Raw genomic sequence first — 22,049 nt, forward strand, 5'->3', positions numbered from 1 at the left:
TCTACAAGTGGATGGTAATGCGTTTTATGTTCATGTTATGGGTGGTGTGGCGCAATGGATAAGACACATGCCTTTGGTGTGAGAGACCCGGGTTCGAATCCACTGTGAGACACCAATGTGTCCCTGAGCAAGACACTTAACCCCTAGTTGCTCCAGAGGCGCGCGACCTCTGACATATATAGCAATTGTAAGTCGCTTTGGATAAAAGCGTCAGCTAAATGAATAAATGTATAAATGTATGTTCAACGTCGGACACAATGGTAATTAAAATGATTAGCCTTTTGCTTGACTACATTATCAAACAGCTAATAATGTGTTGCTAATGTTACACAAACCATGTAGATTTTCCCTTCTGAAAATCAGCATCCTTAGAAACGCTTTGATAAACTCAGAACGTCAGAGGACAAAGGCATTTATTTCATCATAACATCGTAATATACATAATTCAGCCGCTATATTGCCGTGTCGTTGTCGTATACATTGTTCTGATTGGTTACTAGGTAGTTTGTGATGTAAGAAACACCAGCGATTTCAAACTGTGTTTTTGAGACTGTCTTTGGTTCACTGCAGTTTTAAGGAGAAAATACTCAGCAATGGTGTTGGCTTATGAATTTTGCACATGGTTCATCTTAAAGCATATTAAAAACACCACATTGACATATAAACAATAAAAACTTGATTTTCACCACATTTAACATTTAAACATATCAAACATAACCCTGTATTTTAGCATTGCAGTTTTAATAAAATTCTGCACATTGAACTCTAGATTTGATGTTAATTTATTTGTATGAGCTACAGTACCTAGCTACAATATTCCTCCTACTTTTCAAATATTCAAATGAGACAGTATTGTGCTCTGGAAGAGTAACTTGAAGGTTGTTGTACCAGAGAATTAGTCTGAGCTCATGTCCCTGTCCCTATTCTGCACATTGATGTCATCTAAGCCCTGTTCAATCTTAAATCGCATCACTTCCTGCAAGGTTCCTCAACATGTTCCTGTCCTTTCTGCCCTCTGTCAGTGTGCTGTCCGAGCTGCTACTGAGGGTCGGATTCTGGTGTTGGAGGGTCTGGAGAAGGCAGAGAGGAATGTGTTGCCAGTTCTCAATAACCTGCTTGAGAATCGAGAGATGCAGCTGGAAGATGGACGCTTCCTCATGTCAGCACAGCGCTACGACAAACTCCTGGAGGTGAGGACAACCCTGCTGTACGACAGGCCTTCCTCTGGTCACAGATACAGACCGACCGGTCAGGGATCTGTCCTCTAACTGATCATGAAAGAACACTTTTACACTTTGATAACACTTTTCAACAACTTAACATTTACATTGTCATTATTTATGCAGTACATACGCAAACCACAACATTAACGTTTTGTAACACCTGCCAATGGTGGCTCAAGTGAGAACATTTACCAGTCCATATTTACCATATATATATATATATATATATATATATATATATTAATAGGCCAAGAAATTGTGATTTATTTTATATTTTATTTTAATGTTTTGCTTTGTTTTATTTTAATTAATTAATTAATTAATGTATTTTTAAATATAATAAAATAATTTAATTAAATTTTTATTGTATTATATTTTATTATTTTATTATTATTTTATTTAAAAATAATAAAATACAATTATTTGTATTTTTTATTTTATTTTTCAAATTATACTATGTAAATAAAGTTTTATTTACCTGTCTCGACTGTTTGCTATGTTTGTGTTGGTCTTATAGGAGCACACTAAAGAAGAGCTGGACGCATGGAAGATTGTTCGTGTGAGTGAGGATTTTCGAGTCATTGCTCTCGGCCTGCCGGTCCCCCGATACATAGGAAACCCACTGGATCCTCCGCTTCGGTCCCGCTTCCAGGCCAGAGACATCTACTACCTTCCCTTCAAGGTGCTACATGCATTATGAATTAATCTGCATTTGACAGATGTGTATTACCAAAAGTGTCCTAAGGTTTTTTTTTTGTTTTGTTTTTTAAGGACCAGCTAGAGCATCTGTACAGCATTGGACCAAATGTGCCTCCTGAAAGGTACAACACTTTTCAGACATTTTCATTGGCTATGTTGCAAACTGAATGTTGAAACAATTTCCCTCCATCTTAGGGTTTCCCAGCTCTTGTCTTTCGCCACTACTCTTTGTTCTCAAGAGTCTGCCAGCTTAAACCTACCTGATTTCCCTGTGGACAATCTCCCATCAGCCCTCACGGTTCTGGTGCGTAGCAGATCGCATGAAGTATTATACATATCAGTTAAGGGGGAAGTGTGACATTTCTGGAATTACTGGAATTGTGAAAACAAGGCTAATTTTAAAATGTTTGACATTAAGAACAATTATTATCATGACGTGATTGTTCTGAAATCTAATTTATATGCATAGCGGTACTATGCACATAAAGGTACTTTATTGACATCTGTGGTTCCATGAAAAACCTTTAACATCCATGGAACCTTTCCATGCCACAAAAGGTTCTTTATGGCGGAAAAAAAGTTTCTTTTTTTTAAGAACAGTTCATTGAAAGGTTCCTTTGGGAAGCAAAAATGGTTTCCCCCTTTTGGAACCTTTATTTTTAAGTGTGCAGGGACAAGAACTGTTGTTCCAGATTACATATGAGCCTCATATGAGTATATGAGAAGCAGGATTCTGGACCTTTGATTATGCTAGTGGAAAAGGTATACGAGCACCAATCTACTTTCTGTCACAAAACGTCATAGTTGATGATAAGGGTTTCAAGCATTCCCGGTACATCACATTCATTGTGTAGATATTGTTGAAGGTCATTTGTGTCTATTGCAGAACCGGTTCCCCATGCTGTCAGTGCAGCAGCTGGTCCAGAGGCTTTACCCATACCAGGCCATGCTGGGGAAGGAAGGCCGCACCGCCGTAGAAGGGGTGCTCAGTGTAAGGTCCTTTCTCACTCTTACACAAAATAATAATAATAATGGGGTTGTGTAGCCTTGTAGCTTAAAATGTGAGCTGTAAACTGGTGTATACACAGCTTGAATACTGTATGTATTCAGTTATCACTAATAGAGACTCTCTTCTCAGAGGTTTGAATTGACTGATGAGAGCACAAAGCCTTCTCCGACTGCAGTGGTGAACGTTGAGATTGTGAGTGGAGATCATGCAGAACAGGCAGCCGTCACGCTCAACATCGCCAACCAGAACACCACCTTTCAGGTCAGGACACAGCGATGGTGGTAAAGTGCTGTTTTAGGGAATTAGCTCTTGAATTATAGTGTTGCCAAAAGTACTGACTTTGGTACCAAATCGGTACTGAAATTTTAAAAATGTGACGCTTTGACACTGTTGAGCGGAATCGTAAACACCTCTGATTGGGCATTGTGTTCACGTGCCCATTGGATATGTCTGTGATTGGCTGTAGTGATCAACTTCACGGGAGCGTTTGAGAGAACACAGAAGTGTTTGAACGTTTTTTTAAAGTCTTTCAAACGCTCCCGTGTGTATCGGTGTAAGCGCACGGTGAAGAGTGTCATTGATGTATGTTTACAACGTTTTTGAAGCGCTGATCTTTGTAGCCAATCAGAGACATATTTGATGAGCGCGTGAGTACAATGGGCAATCAGAGGTGTTTACGATTCCGTTCATAGCGTCACATTTTTTTTATTTCAGTACCGACTTGGTACCGAAGTCGGTACTAAAGTAATAAAACTAACTGATGGCATCCACAGGGTCAGCCACGTGTCACTGTAGCTAAGAGCTATAAGATAATGCTTTATTTGGAAATGTGAATTAGATGAACCATTTCTTCCCTCTAAAGGAAATGCTGTGGTTTCTCGTCAGGTTCCTTCTGGGACGCGGCCGATTCGCCCACCCAACAGCAGTCCCGCGTTCATCGGCACCCCCACACACGACCGCCTGCTGGCTGAGATGATGCAGTCCCACCTCGTCAAAGACATGTGTCTGATCGGAGCCAAGGTACACAGGCAACTTCCTGTGGCCACCCTCTTGGAGCAAATGCACTATGAACTAGAAAGTTGATGTGTGTCGAACAAGAACAATAGCTCTCTATTCACACTGCCTGTTAAGGTAATACAGGGTAGATCATCAGGTTGTGTGTGCGTCATGGGTTGTGTTCTTATTTAAGAGGTTCTGAGTAAGATTAGATCAGATGAACAATGTAAATCAAATGCTCGTGTAGAAATATTGCCTTGTGGTTTGGCTAATGCTGTTTCTTTTTTTTCTTCTTTTTTCAGGGTTGTGGCAAATCCATGATTGCGAGAGAGTTTGCTGAAATGCTGGGCTACAGCATTGAACCAATTATGCTTTATCAGGTAATGTCAACGCTTGAGAAAATAATAAAAACGAATCAGTCCCGAGAAGACAAATTGATAACATTTGTTTAGAGGAATATGTTCTGGGGTCAATGCAAGTTTCAAGTTAAGCTCTATGCCACAGATGCTATCAATTACAACAGAAAATGGTTGTGAATCTTACCTCAGCTGTTGACAAAATCGTAGTTTAATCTATTCTACCGGTAGTCAATCTGTTATTTTCTGGGGTATTGTGTCGCAAACGCTGTCAGTAGAACTTAACTTGCATTGATCCTAAAATGTTACTTTAAAGGGATAGGTTCACCCAAAAATGAAAATTAGCCCATGATTTACTCACCCTCAAGTCATCCTAGGTGGATATGACATTTTTCTTTCAGACGAATTCAATCGGAGTTATATAAAAAAATGTCCTGGCTCTTCTAAGCTTTATTATGGCAGTGAATGGCCGTTTCTGTTTGAAGTCCATAAAAGTGCATCTATCCATCATAAAAATACTCCATACAGCTCTGGGGGGTTAATAAAGGCCTTCTGAAGTGAAGTGATGCGTTTGTGTAAGAAAAATATTAATATTTAAAACTTCATAAAGTAAAATAACTAGCTTCCGGCCAAACGAACATACAGATTCCACTTAAGCCTAAAGCGCAACTTATGCGAGTTATGCGACGTACTGCTGATATTTACGCTACGCCATGACGCACTACGCTACTTCCCACGTCACAAGTTGCGATTTAGACGTAAGTAGACTGCGTATGTTCGTTTGGTCGCAAGCTAGAATTTAACTTTGTAACATGTTAAACATGGATATTTTTCTTACACAAACTCATCGCTTCGCTTCAGAAGGCCTTTATTAACCCCTGGAGCCGTGTGGAGCACTTTTATCGTGGATAGATTTCTATGGACTACACGATTCGCTCAATCTCTCAAAATCTGAATTATTTTCATGAGGGGAAAATATATATGTATACTACCGGGGGTCAGGGAATGTGGAAACACTGGATGTACCTTTAACCCAGAATATTCCTCTCTTCTGTTTTGGTCTTTGAGTTTACTTTTGTATCACATGAGCATGAGTTTTGTGTTTGCTCACTTGTGTGCAGCTGTGGAAAGTGAGGTTTGTTGAGTAAAGCTCAGTGTTGTCCTGGGCATCAGCACACAGAGCCAGAGGTTATGCACCACAGGGGTCACAGAGTTTCCATCAGCAATCATTGGTGTTTTTAATATTTGTGATTCTTGTAAGACCACATAAACCATTTTTGAGCTGCAGTCCTTAAATAGCCATATGTTCTTGGGTTGTTTCTATTTTAGGATCAGAGTCATGGACTGTCCTTGATCTCCCCCAGTTATCATTAACAGCATTGGCCCTATTCTGCTGTCAGAACACAACGGCTCAGTTCCAAAATATACTGAGCTGATAGTATTTTACAGTAAAATTTGACAAAATGCGGTGTTAAACCATTACATTTTTTTCACAATATATGGTAAAATAATTTACAATTAACAAATATATATATATATATATATATATATATTTTTTTTTTATTTTTTTTTTTATGCAAATAGCTAATATTTTTACAGTGTTGTGGTAAACTTAGTGAGAAAAATTTTACCCAATTACTTCACTATTTCACATGGTTTTTGTGTATTTTATACGCATTAGTGGAAGTGAAAGTGACGTGAAGGCCAAGTATGGTAACCCATACTTGGAATTTGACCTCATCCAAGTTGGTGCACACACATAGGAGCAGTGAGTTGTGAACACACACACGAGCAGTGGGCAGCCATTTTTGCTGAGGCGCCCGGGGAGTGATTGGGGTTTAGGTGCCATTTTCTGAATCGTATTGAGAATTGAACCTGCAACCTTTGGGTTACCAGTCTTACTCTCTAACCAATAGGCCACGGCTGCTCCAGAGTGTCACATTGTTAGCTTAGCAACATGTTACTGCCTTGTGTAGTGATGCTGCCTATGTAGACAGCAGGGCAGCTCACTAGATATTGAGGAATGATGGAATCAGAATTGCTCGATTTGTTTTCCACTATAGTCGTACAAGTTTGGAGAGACCTAAAGATGTTTTGGATTAACTTTTCCTTTAATGTTTGGAGTAAAAAGACTTCATCTGAAATGATGTGAAGAGCTCTTGCTGTGTGACCAGCGTCCGGGTGCTTTTCACACCAGCTGAGAGGCCCGTTAGCATCTGGGTCTTATCGCAGCATGCTCGTGTTTTGATGCAGCTCACACAGACTCTGAAGAGCCGCTTAAAACGGAGAGTAAACATTAGCACCGCAGGTAATAAACCACTGCGTGCGTGCGTTTGTTCTGGAATGTCGGGAATTCCTTTGGCTCAGTGAGAATAGAGCAGGAAAGGGAAGCTGTTTGTGCATCATGCTTAAGTTATTTTTGCCCGGTGAGAGCAGGAGGTCATAGTGTATGGGGAAAAGAGGAATTTTGTAGCGCTCTTCATCTTTTTAGCCCTCTGAAGCCCTTTTATGAACTCGTACGGGCCACGGCTCATCCCCGATGACATGGTGCTTTTAGTTTGTGGAAAAAAATACTTTGTCACGGCCCAGAAAAAGTCTTGGCACTCGCTTTGACAAGCAATGGTGTTTTGCGTCTTGTGTTTCCTCTTGTTATGATAGTTTTGTTCTCCCCGTGTAGATTCACCTTTAGATAACTTTTCAATGTTTTCCTTGCCTTCAAAGTTCATGCTAATTTTCCGCAAACAGTCTTAGAGGAAATGTTCAGATGATCTTATTTCGACGCTCAAGGCTTTCTAAATTAAATTCAGTGTATAATAACAAAAATAAAATGTGAACTTTGATACTTTATATAGGTAAAATTGGAGGTGAAAATGGTATGTTTGAACATGGTTGAGGCCATTTTCTTCTGCTCACCACGGCTACATTTATTTAATCAAAAATACAGTAAAAACAGTATTATTATGAAATATTAATTGTGTCCCAAAAAACACACTATACACCATGCACTTATGCACTATGTACCAAAAACTATAGATATTGAAAGACAGTTCAATTTTGCTTATGAATGGGAGAAACTGCAACGTGCAATATGGCAGAATATATCCCACCTTCTAAGTAAAAGAGCCAATCGCTGATTGGTAGTAATTGCATATGTCTTTAGAAGCTTCATTTCCCATAGAATCCTGAGACTTGTGCTTATGACTGCACATGCTCATTGGCTGGTCTATAATTAAAGGAACACTCCACCGTTTTTTGAAATAGGGCTTATTCACCTTCTTTCCTACATTTAGATAGGTGGGCAAATGCATTTTTGTCTCAATGCATGCATTGTTTTAGTTTGACAGGGTCGGCGCTAGCTTAGCTTAGCATAATGAATGGAATCCTTTGTTGCCAGCTAGCATGTCCTGAGTAAAAGTGATATAAAAAAAAAAAAAAAACACCTAATTACTTCTTGTGGCCTGCGTATTCACAACGAGTACAAATAGCGATGCAGATTAACACTAGGCGATTTCCTAGGCAGATATTGACTTGGGACTATATTAGGGGGAATCACAGGCAAAGCACAGCTACTTGGGCGCAGAGATATCATGCCCAAGTAGCAGTGCTTCGCCTGTGCTTCCCCCTAATATAGTCCTTAATATATAAGTCAATATCTGCCTAGGAAATCACCTAGTGTTAATCTGCATCGTTATTTGTACTCGTTGTGAATACGCAGGCCACAAGAAGTAATTAGGTGGTTTATTTATTTTTTTTTTTATATCACTTTTACTCAGGACATGCTAGCTGGCAACAAAGGATTCCATTCATTATGCTAAGCTAAGCTAGCGCCGACCCTGTCAAACTAAAACAATGCATGCACTGAGACAAAAATGCATTTGCCCACCTATCTAAATGTAGGAAAGAAGGTGAATAAGCCCTATTTCCAAAAACGGTGGAGTGTTCCTTTAAAGGACAGTTAAGTGCAAGAAGTGTCCAACATGCCACACTTGTTTTTTTCCGGTGCATCATCCGGGTATTTAAAGTGTACTTTTTCTATTGTAAAATTTTACAATTTTTGTGTGAACACTACTCACACTATGTATACTCAAACAGTATAGAAATGTCAGAAATGCAACGCCCATTTCCATAATCGCGAGCTTAAGCTTCCAAAGCAATTATAAAGACAGTTAATAATGTTGTCAGTTTTACCATATCAGTTTTCATTCTGAAAATGCAGATGGCCAAGCAGATACTCGTATGAATTTGCAGTACACAAGCCGCGGAGAACAGAGGATACTACAGTGTGTTTGTAAACTGAAATCAACATGGCCTAAACCAGCCATGGTACCAGTACAAAAACACAATCAGTAAAATATCATTAATTATTATCAACAAAACGTTGAAAATATCGAGATATCTTTTTGTCAATATTGCACACTCCTAATGTACGGTATTCATTTTGATTTCTTCAGGTCTTAAAGGGATGGTTCGGAGTAAAATCAAATGTTTGGCTCGAGGTCATGGTGCAAAGGACCCTAGGTTGATTTTACTCCGAACCATCCCTTTAAAAAGGTCTTAAAAAGCCTTAAATTTGACTTTAAAAAGTGTGCAGCAACCCTGGTAAATTGTGTATATAGGTAGTTTATATATTATATCGGGCACTATGGTCCAAGGATGTGAGATTCTTAGGCTATTTAATAAACTTCAACAGAAAAGTTATGAACTGAAGAAAAAACTGGAACAAACCAGAAAATCCTTTGTACAAAAATGATCAAACATGTTCATTTGACACAATATTTATTTTAAATGATCTGATATATTGATCTGAAACTACTCGAGGTCATGGCCCTTTTGATTTCATCTTGAGTCATTATGGATGTGTTATTGTACAGTCAATGTGAAGCCCTTGAGTGTGAATGGCTGCCCTCCGATCAGTGTGACTCCACGTGAAGCTCTACTCAAATGCAAATGTTAAAACCCAGCCCACACACACTTCTGTCCTTCTTTCACCCCTACCCTCTCTGTCACTGGATACAGGATACAGAAAATGACAGGCGTTGGCGCTCTCTCTCTCTCTCTCTCTCTCTCTCTCTGTGTGTGTGTGTGTGTGTGGTAGGATATGACAGCGCGGGACCTGCTCCAGCAGAGGTACACCCTGCCTAATGGAGACACCGCCTGGAGGGCATCCCCGCTGGTCACTGCTGCTCAGGAGGGCAAGCTGGTGCTGCTGGACGGCATCCATCGGGTCAACCTGGGCACTCTGGCTGTGCTGTCCAGGTCAGTCTCAACCCCAGCCACCCTCATTTAGAGGCTTACACCATGTCCCAACCCTGAATGATGCAATCAGTTTTATTGGCCGTCACCCAGAATGGTCCAAAATATTGTTGTTGTTGTTATTACTATTATTATTATTATTATTATTATTCATAATGTTGTTGTTGTTGTTGTTGTTGTTGTTGTTGTTAATTTAAATATTCATTATATTCAATAAATTATTTTATTATTTTTCTAATTACTACAACTGCTAATAATAATAATAATAATTCAAATATTCATAATAACAAATTATTATTAGTAGTAGTAATAGTAATTTATTGATAGAATGAAAAGAATAATAATAAATATTATTATTATTATTATTACTAATATAATTATTACTACTGCTGCTACTTTTATTATTACTACTACTAATATAATATACATTATTATATTTATATATAATATGATTTATTTGTAATAATAATAATAATAGGTGAACAAACAACTAGACATTTTTTGCACGGTCACATTTATTTATATAGCGCTTTTTACAATACAGATAGTTTCAAAGCAGCTTTACCGAGATAACAGGAAAATAATGCAACAAAGTTTGTTTCCAGAAGAAAATAGCGTCACAGTCCAGCTCTGTTCAGTGATTTTCAGAAAGTTTCATTTTTGTTGTAAAAAAGTTATTAATTTAGTTCATTTATATATATATATCTGTATAGCCGGTCTAGAGAAAACCGTGATGTCATCGTCCAGCTCAGTTCGTTTCCCATATAATGGTGTCAGTACAGGCAGATTATTAGAGTTGAATATTAAATTAAATGTTGCATTTAACTATTACTATTTTACTACTACTAATATAATATAAATTATTATTAATAATAATTATATCAATTTATATATAATATTATTTATTTGTTATAACAATAATAGATGGACAAACAACTATAATTTTTTTGCACAAGATTTTTTAAAAAACTTTTTTTATACTTTTGTTTATGGTATTTTGTCAGAATTTTATTTTTATTTATATATATTTTTTTATCTGAGAATACTCTCTTGGTGTGAGATTCCCAACACTGCTGTTCCTGTGCGTGTGATCTTCACTTTCGAGCAGATTGCTGATCTTTACTCTCCTCTTGTTGTTCTTGATTGGTTGGGTGATTAATGTTCTGTCTCAGGTTACTGCATGACCGAGAGCTGGCTCTGTATGACGGGACTCGACTGCTGAGGTGGGACCGTTACCAGACTCTAAAAGAGGAACTGAAGCTCACTGACCAGGAGCTGCAAGACAGGTAATAATCTCAAAGCAAAAAACTGCATAATTGTCATAAAAATGACACATAAATAACATTATATTTTCATCTGGTTATTTTTTAATGAATATTCAATATAAATAGCATATAGAGTTTCTGGTAATGGAACCAAACATTTTTATATTATCAAGAATGTCTAAATAAACACAGTAAAAAGAAAAATATTATTAAAGAGTTAGTTCAGTTAGTCACCATTTACTGCAAATGCATAAGTCTCGCGTTCATCTTCGGAAAACACATATTAAGATATATTTAATATTCTCTCAACAGTTTTGTCCATCTATTGAAAGTTCATACAACCCACACTTTCAAGCTTCAAAAGTTATTAAGTGATCCATATGAATCGAGCGCTTGTATCAAAGTGTTTTGAAGAGACACAATTCTCTGATTTTTTTTGTAAAATATAAGAATATATCATTATCAAATCTCATTATCAAAGTATCATTTAAATTGTTGTTGTTTTTTCTGTTTGTTTTTTTATTCAGTCTAATGGTTTTGCTATATGAACTAAATATATGTAAATATATTAACTATCCCTGTATCTCAACAACAAAAACTGTGAATAAGATGAAAGATCCATTTAAGTTGGATACACACATAATGGTCTTAGGAATGGACCAAGGCTCTCATTAATTTGTTAACGTTTTTATGTCCAACTGAGATAATACTTTTCAGAAGTGTGCCGTAGAAATTAAGTACTTACATGGGACTAGTTTTCTATTTAGTGTATAGCTACGCAATACGACTGACCGTTCGAAAGGGTACCGAGCCCCTATCAGTACCGTTTCTCATGAGAGCTGCCTTCCATCTATACAATCCTTCCATCTATACATTTGTTGCTGTGACAACTGCACTTACAGAATGGGAACATGTGCTGTGGCTGTGCAGTGTGCCATAATCATGGAACAGAATAGAAATCTCACACCAATCAACACCTGTATGTGTGCGCAGCGTCTCATGGGGGAGATTTAGCACATTCGTATCAGCCCTTTCTTTGTATGAACCGTCTCCAAGCAATCAGATGATAATGGCATATCCAATGTATTTCAATTCAGTTTTGAAAACTTTGTCCATCACATAGTGATTGAAATCTAATCTGAGGTTAGAGCTAACAAACAACATCAAAACATTCATAAAAAATACACATATAAAAATATAGCTAAAATCAGAGACTGCATTCAAACTGTCAGTCCAAATCTGATCATTTGTGTATGTGATTGGAATCCGATCTAAATTAATGATGACTGTCCACACAGTGTATCGCAACTAGTCAGTTCTGATTCGTGCTCTTTTGTTTTCCGTAATATCTGCTTTGGTTTCTATGACACACTGAACCCGGTAAATTACCGTAAAATTAAATTACCAGATTGATTTTTCCAGACAAATGTCCATCTACTGCATGTTTACGTAGAAAAACAATTAAAAGCAGTGGAGCTTACTGTAAACGGCTCCAATAGAGCTTTATTATTGGCCCAAAGCAAACTTCTTAAGTCAACATTCTGACGTTCTGACCTGTATGTGCTCATACCGGTAATCCTATTTTTTGTTCACACACGATCTCTAAACAGTAATTCACCTGTATTAACCTTTATTTAACCAGGCAAGTCACTTAAGAAAAAGTTCTTATTGTCAACAACAGCCTGGCAGCAGGAGAGTTGTACAAACATGCATTACTATACACACACAAATACATTCATTAAAAACATTTACAGGCCGTGATAAAAACACTCCCTGGTAGTTTGCAGAGATTGAAATATATGTTTCTAATTTCCATGACTTTTGAAGCACATTCCAGTCATTTGGAGCAGCAACTCTTGAAGATATATGGGTAACAAACCTAATGGGACTTTGTAAATAAAAATACACTAGTGTATTTCCCATCCAATATGTAATGACGTCCACTTTAAAAGGGAATACAGTTTACAGTAAATGATGTGTTCTGTAAGTTGCATTAGTAATCAGAGTATTATAATCCTCGTAAAGGTTAATATAGGTTTTCTCACTACAGATAGCCTGGGAAACACTATTAATATAAACTGAAAACAGGGTTGAAGCCAACACAGAGCCTTGAGGAACCCCTTTGTTAATTGTGAATAACTCAGGTAGTTGTTGTTCAATCTTTATATGTTGGGATCTACTAAATAGATAATTAGAGAACCAAGATAAAGTTAGATGTGCCAATAGCAATACTACATAATCTGGATAACACAATAGAGTGATCAACTGTATCTAAAGCTTTCGCAAGTTTAATCAAAATTGCTGCACAAAATTGTTGTCTATCTAAAGCATTATAAATATTGTTCATAACTTTTACATCTGCTGTAATGCAACTAAATGATGATTGAGATTGAGCATCAGATATGTTACATTTATTAAGAAACCCTAATAATTGTTTATTAATTAATTATTTTTGCAACTCAAGGCAAAACTGAAATTGGCCTATATGAATCTGGATCCATTTTTATCACTATTCTTATAAACAGGGGACACAATGGCAGTTTTCCAGGTTTTAGGGGTTTTATCTGCAGTATATAAAGATAAATGTAAAATATATGTTAGACGTTCAGCTATAATAGGTGCACCAACTTTAAAAAAAAAGAATGGGTTCAAGATATCTAGACCAGCAGGTTTTTTTTAGTTAAGTTTATAAAATTCAAACCAAACCTGTGACTTAGTAACTGGTTGTAAGGAAAAACTAAAAGGTAATGAACAATTTTTGTTTCTTTATTTTTTTATACTCCACTTAGAAACATGATTCTCGAATAAATTACTCGCTCTAATAAAATGTGTTTAAAAGATCTGCTAATTTAGCTTTAACAACAATATCTTCGTTTTTTAAGTGAAGCAGGCCTTTGTGTTAAAAAAATGATGCTCTAGTTCTTTCACAGTATTCCAAAATGTTCTTGAATTTGAGGAACTATTTGAGAGTTGCTTTCTACAGTACTGTGATTTTGCTTTTCGGACGGCTTGAGTACACATATTCCGATGTTGTCTAAAAGAAATCCAGTCAGTCTCAGATTTACTCCTAAGCACATTTTTCTGATGTGGTAAAGTAACTAGGTCCCGATTTAGCCATGGACTAGAGCGATTTATATGCCGAATAGGTTTTAGAGGGGCATATTTATTAATGACAGCAGCTAAATCACATAAAAAAAAAGTTTCAATCAAATTACACTAGGTTGTCTGTGTGTACGCTTTTTCCGGATACATGCTACAAAGCAATGATCACTGATATCATGACAGAAAACATCAGATTGATATCAGTCTGGGGTATTTGTCAAAATTACATCGAAAATACTAGCATTTCCTAAACATTTACTATCACACCTAGTAGGCTTATTCCGGTTTAAATCACCCATTAATATTAGTATAAGAGCTAAGAATTCACCAGTAAAGATTGCATGTGTGAAAGGTGCTAAAGTGTGTGCCATGCTTGACTTTATTCCTTGCTGCTGTCTCTGCCGGTCTTAAAAATTGTGTGTGGACCACAAATATGCCTTCATTATACAATCATTTTCTGCATGACATGCACACAACACAAGTTGGTTTCTGCGATGACACCTGATGTGTTTGCGTTTTACATGGGAAAAAAAAAGCTACGTGAAATCCTATCAGAGTATTCATACTGACATGGACTTCCAGAAATGAGATTTGAATAGGACTTGAAACCACATATGAACGTATCTTGAAACGGATTTGTAAAAATCGTGTTTCATGTGAATAGTTATTTTTTTTTTTCGTTCACAGTCGGTTAATATTTGATGTGCTTTCAGATCACTCAATAAGTCAATATTTCACGTCCAGTTCTCTGTCTCCGTTAGCCTGAAGCAACCGCAGTCATGAATGAATGAGTGTTGTGATGGCTCCCACACACCTCATGGACAAAGCCACATGGGAGGTGTTGATTAACTTCCCGTGACATCATCTCTATAGAGAGACACTATCACAGACCAACGAGCTTTGTGACAGCGAGTCTAGACCCTGCGTCCATGTCTGTGAGAAACACTGAGTTACGATGAGATGCATTTCAGGCCATGACAATGGGCGCTTTCATCTCAGGACCGCAATAACAGGAAACTGCCCACCAGACGGTCCAGCTCAATTTAATCCGGGGGCTGATTTTATAGGTTTTGTCAGTTAGCACCATGACACTTGCTGTTTATTCCAGTCTGTCCTTACTTGTCTTCAGATGGGGAATTTTTAAAGTGACTGAGAAATTTTACACTACAATATTATGTTGCTATGGAGCATCATCTTATAGTTACTGTAATAAACAAAAGTTTTTACAGTCCCAGTCTTATTTTTATAAGACAATAACACTGAGTATGACTTTTTTTTTTTTTTTTTATACAGTATACGGTATTGTTTTAGCACTCTTGTAGCTTTTTCAGATCTGGCTGATTTTATTTATTTTTTGGGGAACCAAATGAACTCCATGATGTTGGACAAAAATAAACATTCTGTCGCCCTTGAACCACACCTTTTTGACTGTGCAACACCAAAGATATTTTGAAGGAAAAGGTCAGTGGGGTTCATCAACTGTTTGGTAACCGACATTCATCAAAATATCATCTTTTGTGTTTAGCAGAAGAAAGACATTTTTACAGGTTTGAAACAACTTTAGGGTGAATAAATGATGACAAAATTGTATTTTTTAAGTGAACTATTCGGGTAGCAAGTTACTTTACAGGGTTCCCACTGGTCCTTGAAATCCTTGAAAGTTTGTGAATCTGAAAATAAAAATTCAATGCCCTGGAAAGTTTTTGCAAATACACCTACATATATACAGGTCCTTGAAAGTGCTTGAATTTATTTTGTGCGAGATGTTTTCTGGGAAAAATTCCATCTTATTCCCTCCGGTCCGCTAATGTGTTATTTCGCCAACACTTCGTGTCCTGTGCACACTAGCTTGCTTGATTTACGCTAGTTACGCGCATTTACGCGTTACGTTAAGTGTTTCCCGCGTGAGGTACTTTGTGTTGTACGTTGCCATGACATTCACACGCGCACAAAACTACTATGATGATACCTTAACTTTTCATGCAAAAGTTAATATCAGATCATTTTAGAATACAGTATAGGATGTACCGAATATTCTTCATTTTTATGCAAAACAAAAATACGACAAATTTTATATCAGATCTGTCATATGGCCAAAAATCAATGCAAAAACCCTAACCCTAACCCCCTTTTTTGCACAGTTGTGTTTGACACATAAAAAACTGTAACAATGTGTCTTACAAGGTAACACGATGTAACCTTGCTCTCACTTGAAATGTGTCCCCACATTAAGTCCTTGAATTTGAGGGTATTGGACCTTGAAAGTCCTTGAAAGGTCCTTGAATTTGAAGTTAACCAAGGTGTGGGAACCCTGCTTTACCTGTGAACACCTTTGTTGACTGGTTTCCCCTCAGATGTGTTGTGGTTTCAATCTTTTCATGGAAATGACTTCAGAGATCTTTGATGCCAGAAAAATTAGACTTTATTAACAAACAAAGCCGAACGCCTCCTCTGCAGAAAAAGGCGCTCTCGTTCTGTGTCCAGTTTTTACATATACGTCCTTGTCCCAAATATGCTAATACATTCTATAGATAATTTTTGGGTGAGAGTTTGTACCATGTGACGTTACTGAAATAGCATTCTCTGCTGTGTCGGTATTCGGGCCTTAAAGGCTTTCAAAGTCAAACCAAAGACACACACGCAGAGGAAATAAATAATAGTGTGTATAGCTAAATTACTTATTATCTAAATAATAAAATCTTCAACAGATGCAGTGCTTTAATGTCTCGTGTGTGTGGTTCTCAAAATGCCTACAACATTTATCGGTGAATCCGATATTGCAAAACCGATATCAGATATCAGAAAATGCGTAAATATTGGGGAAAATATCGTTTAAACCGATTATAGGTCGATCTCTACATTTTTACTGTTTCTGTAAAATTATTATTACTAAAATGATTATTACTTTTTTATTTTACAGTACAATCGTATCATTATTATAGTAACATTTTTGCAATGATTTCATTTCTATGATTTAATAAAAAAAAAAAAGAATAATAATATTAGTAATAGTTGTTGTTGTATAGTCAACAACAATGTTAATGTGTCCTGAGACAACTATTATTTTTATTATACTTTGTATATTTAAAAAAAAAAAAAAAACTTTTCCCTCTCTATCCTCATGCTAAAATCCATATTTTAACACTGACATAAAAAAAAAAAAAAAAATACAACCCCGACAGGCTGATCAGGACCCCGAGCGGTGGGGTCTTGAATCAGCCTGAAGGGATTGTATTCACTATAACAACCGCCTCGCTCTACATTATCCCGCTTATTACATGGCTACCTACCAAATAAATCAATAATTTGACACAAAATATTGATTTAAAAAGGAGTTTATTGATTTAAAACCGATTGTATTGCTTCCGCTAAAGAAAATAGTCCGTTTTGTCTCTATGGTTAGAATCCTGCTTCCATAGCAACGCTCTGTTTTTCATGGCGACGGCGTGTTATACTTAGCAGCGGTCTGTTATCAAGAAATAACAGACCGCATTCTACATTAGAATTCAGCCAAGCCATATAATAAAGCTATATAGCACATGAATCCTATGAATCTTGAGCTAGTTATGGTACTATTGCATTATTTTTTACACTTGAAAGCCTGAGTTTCCATTCATTGCGATCACTAAAAAGAGTGACCACCACTGTCTTTAGCATTTCTTCTTTTGTGTTCCATTAAGAAAGAAAATCATATAGGTTTAAAACAGCATGAAAGTGAGTACGGCAATCAGCGTTTCTTGTCTGTTGGTTGTCCAGAAGAATCAGCAATCAACTTTTGAGTGGGTGATGCATCATGTCCCACAATTTGAAAGTCTGTGCCTAAATCCCAACCAGCAAAAATATAAACAGAAAATGTAACATATACATACATACATACATAAATACATACATACATACATACATACATACACATACTATAGAATCAATTATACTAAAATAACACTGTCCTGAAATATTTTCTAAGGCTTCATTTTCCATCTTTAGTAAATTTCTCATGGATGGACCATTAGATGACATGGTTTATCAACACCTGGTCAGTGAAATTACAAATCTTTGAGTGTGTTGGTGAAGAAATCAGTGCTGTTGGATGTATATTTGTGTCCTGCTGGTGGAGCCACACCTAGACGGGTAGGAAGGATGTTTGTGGTGGCGCGTCTGAGGTTGAAATAAAGCCACTTCCTCTTCCTGTGTTTCTAGTCGGTGTCTCAGACTTCACTTGTGGTCTCTTCATGTGGTTCCAATACTGCTCTTAATTATCGAGCCTCTGCTTCTGTCAGCCTCAGGCTCACACACACACTCCTCACTGCTCGGGCCTATTAATGACGCCTCTGAAAGTCACACTTTGCTTGGCTGCGTGGGCAGGGCTGGAGCCTTTGACCTCCTGAGGTCAACACTGAATAGGGCTCTCACAGAATTAACTATTCTCAGTATCTTGGTCTGTCTTTCCATTTCACTCTCAGCCTTTTTGTGTATATTTTTATGCAAATTGGTTCTCAACTGGATTTACACTGGTGCAAAAATGCAAAATGCACGTCATTAAAAGGTCATTCAAATCTAGTAATATTAACGTCAAACCTGGCGAAATGGGTCTTGATGCATCATATTTGAACATAAATGACCACGAATTAGATTTTTACAGTTTTTACAGTGGATAATGACTTAAGTCAGTTATTTCCTCACACAAACCTATTATATGGCTCAAGTAGATGTAGTCACATGGAATTCGCTCTTTTGTTTTGTAGCTTAACGTGGCAGCCCCTGGTCACTTAACCTTGTTTGGATAAATGGTGTTTCTTATCGTTTTCTCAGTAACGCGTTCAGTGTTATGAGTAAAGATTATAGCAGTGCACCTGTGTATGATTATTCCTAACAAGTGGTACATTCAGTAATGATGTGTAAATGTAAGAAAGTGGAGCTGGTGTCTTTGAAACCAGGGACATGGACTTGGAAGGCAGGAAGGTGTTGCTAGGCAACAGGAGGCAGTTGATCTGATGAAGATCTAAAATGTGTGTGATAATGAAGAATCTCGATCGCTCTCGCTGTCAGTAGGTGTATCTCTGCATTTCATGCAGTGTGCTCCACTGTTTATAAATAGACGGAGCTGTCCAGTGGGATTAGGTGGCAATGCAGCTCGAGCACGAGCTATTGTCAGGGATACAATATCAGTGTGCCAGAGATCAGCGAGGGCACAGATCTTGACATGGGCATATCCTATTCACTTTGACAGATGAATGGACTCGCTTCACCTCATCTTGTTCTCATATCGTCATCAGTGATCAGGTGCCTTTGGTTATGCCAAACCCAGAACATATCATAATCATAATAACAAAGATTGACAGTCACTGTGGCTAATGATTAGTTTTCAGGTCACCTGCTCGTCATGTTGCTCCATTGTCAAGTCACCTTTATTTATATACCACTTTTCACAATACAGATAGTTTCAAAGCAGCTTTACATTGTCTTTATATTGTTATAACGTCACATTGACTATGTTGAGAATGTAATATTAACTTATACTCACTGCCTACTATTTTAAATGAATAAGAAGTGAAACAATATGCATTAAAGGGGTCATGGACTGGATTATTTTATTATTTTATAATGTTTCCTGGGGTGCCCTTATAATGTTAGTATGATTTTAACATAAAAAAAAAATTGTCTTAATTTATAAATAAAAGGCATTTTTCCTAGCCTGATTTTAGCCTCTGATTTGAACGCTCTGTTTTACGGGGCATGTCTGCTGTGAGACTTCAGTGTAAACGTCCACTGCTGTGATTGACTGACATGTTTGCATATGAAATAGCTAGTATTACATGTGGAACTCTCTCTAAAACTTTTTATTTTATCAGATCCATGTCGTACAGTGTGATCTGTATTGATCTTATAGGATTGCCGAAATTGCACAGTCTGTAACAGGCATAATATTTGGATCCCTCAGAAGGATACACTACCATTCAAAATGTTGGGGTTGTAGGATTTGTTTTTTTTGTTTTTGAGATAAGTCCCTTTGCTCACTAAGGCCGCATTTATTTAATCAGAAATATAGTGAAAACAGTAATACTGTGAAATATTATTACAATTTAAAATAAATATTGTCTATTTTAATATTTTTTTTAAATGCTATTTCTGTGATGGCAAAGCTGAATTTTCAGCATCATTACTCCAGTCTTCAGTGTCACATGATCCTTCAGAAATCATCATAATATGCTGATTTGCTGCTCAAGAAACATTTATTATAATCAATAATGAAACCGGTTGTGGTACTTAATATTTCTGTGGAAACCGTGATACATTTTTGATGTCTTTGATGAATAAAAACATTTAAAAAAAACTACATTACTCACACTCAGAGATCGGAGATCACGCAGAAATATTCAGGATCACAGAAACGTATCAATGTTGTCCTACGACTTAATAAAAAAGATTTGCTATTGAATCGCTACATTATATTTCTCAGCAGCGATGGGGTAACTGCTGTCTTTGAAGTAATTAAACATACAGCTGTAATTCATTCATTAAAATAAATGTAATCGTATAGCACTACTTTATCTCTGTGTCTGATTCAAAACAGGCAGAATGCTAGATCTAACATGGTGTAACTGCCTAAAATAACCATAATTTGTATCCTTCCGGGCAAATATTGCTCTGCAAACATCAATAACTTGTCACTGCTCGCAAATGACCATGGTTTAAGCAGGATAATCCACGATTTGAGTACACTCCTCTTTGGTTCTTTGTTTCCACGTTGTAAATTAGAATAGTTTAATGCTTAGGTAGCTGTGGGCTGTCCACTCTATAAACCTCTGTTGAAGCATTAAACTTGTTGATGTATTGTGTTACTATTCCAGTATGGATCAAGAATTGCTAAGAGACTGTGCTTGATGTAAGTAAGTAAGAAACCGGTTATAACTGCTATCTTCTCCACAGATCCATCTTCCCAATCCACCCGTCATTCAGGATCATCGCCCTAGCGGAGCCTCCTCAGGTCGGGAGCACCACTCAGCAGTGGCTCGGCCCAGAGATTCTCACCATGTTTCTCTTTCACACCATCAAACCACTGGCCAAGGCAGAGGAAACGGCCATTCTCCAGGGCATGGTCAGTCACATCACCTTCAGACTAATGTCAATAGTGTGGTGTTTGATTAAATATGCTTATACCCAACATGTTTATGTGCTGCATCAATTGTTGAATCAAATGCAATCTGACCCTTTCTTTCTAGGTTTGAGTTTTGTGTAATGTCTTTTTTATAACAGATCCCAAATGTTCCCAAAGAAGCAGTGGAGCAGCTGCAACACCTGACTCACAGCCTGAGAAAATCCAACGATCCAACGGTGAGCCAATGAAACCAATGTTAGGTCCCTAAATCCTTTAACAAAAGCAGAGGCTGGAATTAATTCCTTCACCACATACATGGAGCAAAGAGAGATTGTGGCCCATTTCTTGACTCCAGTGGTCAAAGAGCAGACTCATATAGAGAGACAGGAGGTTCTTATCAGCACATTTGTTAAGGTTTTGTTATTTTAAAAAAACACCACATATGGTTTCTTGTTTAGTAACTGCTTACTCTGCTGTTTACTAGTGTTTTCTGTCCCAGAAACCCTAAATATCCTGTTGTATTAGAGCACAATAGTGATTGTCCTACTTTTTCCAGTAGACTTGGTTAATATTTTTCCCCATTATAGGGGTTTTGTTCTGGGATTTGTTGTTTTTGATTCTGTGAGATTAAATGTAAATGTTCTTTGGTGTTTTTGTGCCATGTCCAGGCCCTGTCCCTTGCTTCTTCACTGTCCACCAGGCAGCTGCTGAGAATATGTCGGCGTCTTTCTCAGTATCCACAGGAGAGTGTTGCTCACGCTGTGAACAAAGCCTGTCTGTCCAGGTAGACAAACTCAAACTCATTCATGTTGCACCGCATTAAAAGACGGCTCTGACTAGAAGCTATTTCCTTTGTGCGTCACTGCCATCAAACGAGTGCATGGATGTGGATGAATTAATAGAGATCTGTTTGCTCAAATTTGGATCTCTTTAGGACAGTACCTTTAATATCAGGGTCTTATGTCCGCTTAAAGCATCCTCTGTGGCAACCAAGAAATCATGCTGCAAAATGGGCTGATGGTGCAATATACGGCTCAGTGTGCATTGTCC

General features: G+C 37.3%; 1 protein-coding gene across 1 annotated transcript in view; it reads left to right on the top strand.

Moving 5' to 3' along the window:
• vwa8 (von Willebrand factor A domain containing 8) overlaps window positions 1–22,049 on the top strand; it is a 121,524-nt gene that overhangs the window by 7,246 nt on the left and 92,229 nt on the right. The window contains exons 5-17 of the mRNA XM_084421225.1: window positions 1,023–1,190; window positions 1,741–1,905; window positions 1,995–2,044; window positions 2,118–2,226; window positions 2,809–2,913; window positions 3,061–3,192; window positions 3,817–3,951; window positions 4,230–4,307; window positions 9,379–9,539; window positions 10,709–10,822; window positions 20,831–20,999; window positions 21,158–21,235; window positions 21,668–21,783. Of these exons, the coding sequence (XP_084277351.1) occupies window positions 1,023–1,190; window positions 1,741–1,905; window positions 1,995–2,044; window positions 2,118–2,226; window positions 2,809–2,913; window positions 3,061–3,192; window positions 3,817–3,951; window positions 4,230–4,307; window positions 9,379–9,539; window positions 10,709–10,822; window positions 20,831–20,999; window positions 21,158–21,235; window positions 21,668–21,783 (1,580 nt within the window). The remainder of the gene's footprint in view (window positions 1–1,022; window positions 1,191–1,740; window positions 1,906–1,994; window positions 2,045–2,117; window positions 2,227–2,808; window positions 2,914–3,060; window positions 3,193–3,816; window positions 3,952–4,229; window positions 4,308–9,378; window positions 9,540–10,708; window positions 10,823–20,830; window positions 21,000–21,157; window positions 21,236–21,667; window positions 21,784–22,049) is intronic.

The sequence above is a fragment of the Rutilus rutilus genome, assembly GCF_951802725.1.
Source record: "Rutilus rutilus genome assembly, chromosome: 10".
Classification (NCBI taxonomy): domain Eukaryota; kingdom Metazoa; phylum Chordata; class Actinopteri; order Cypriniformes; family Leuciscidae; genus Rutilus; species Rutilus rutilus.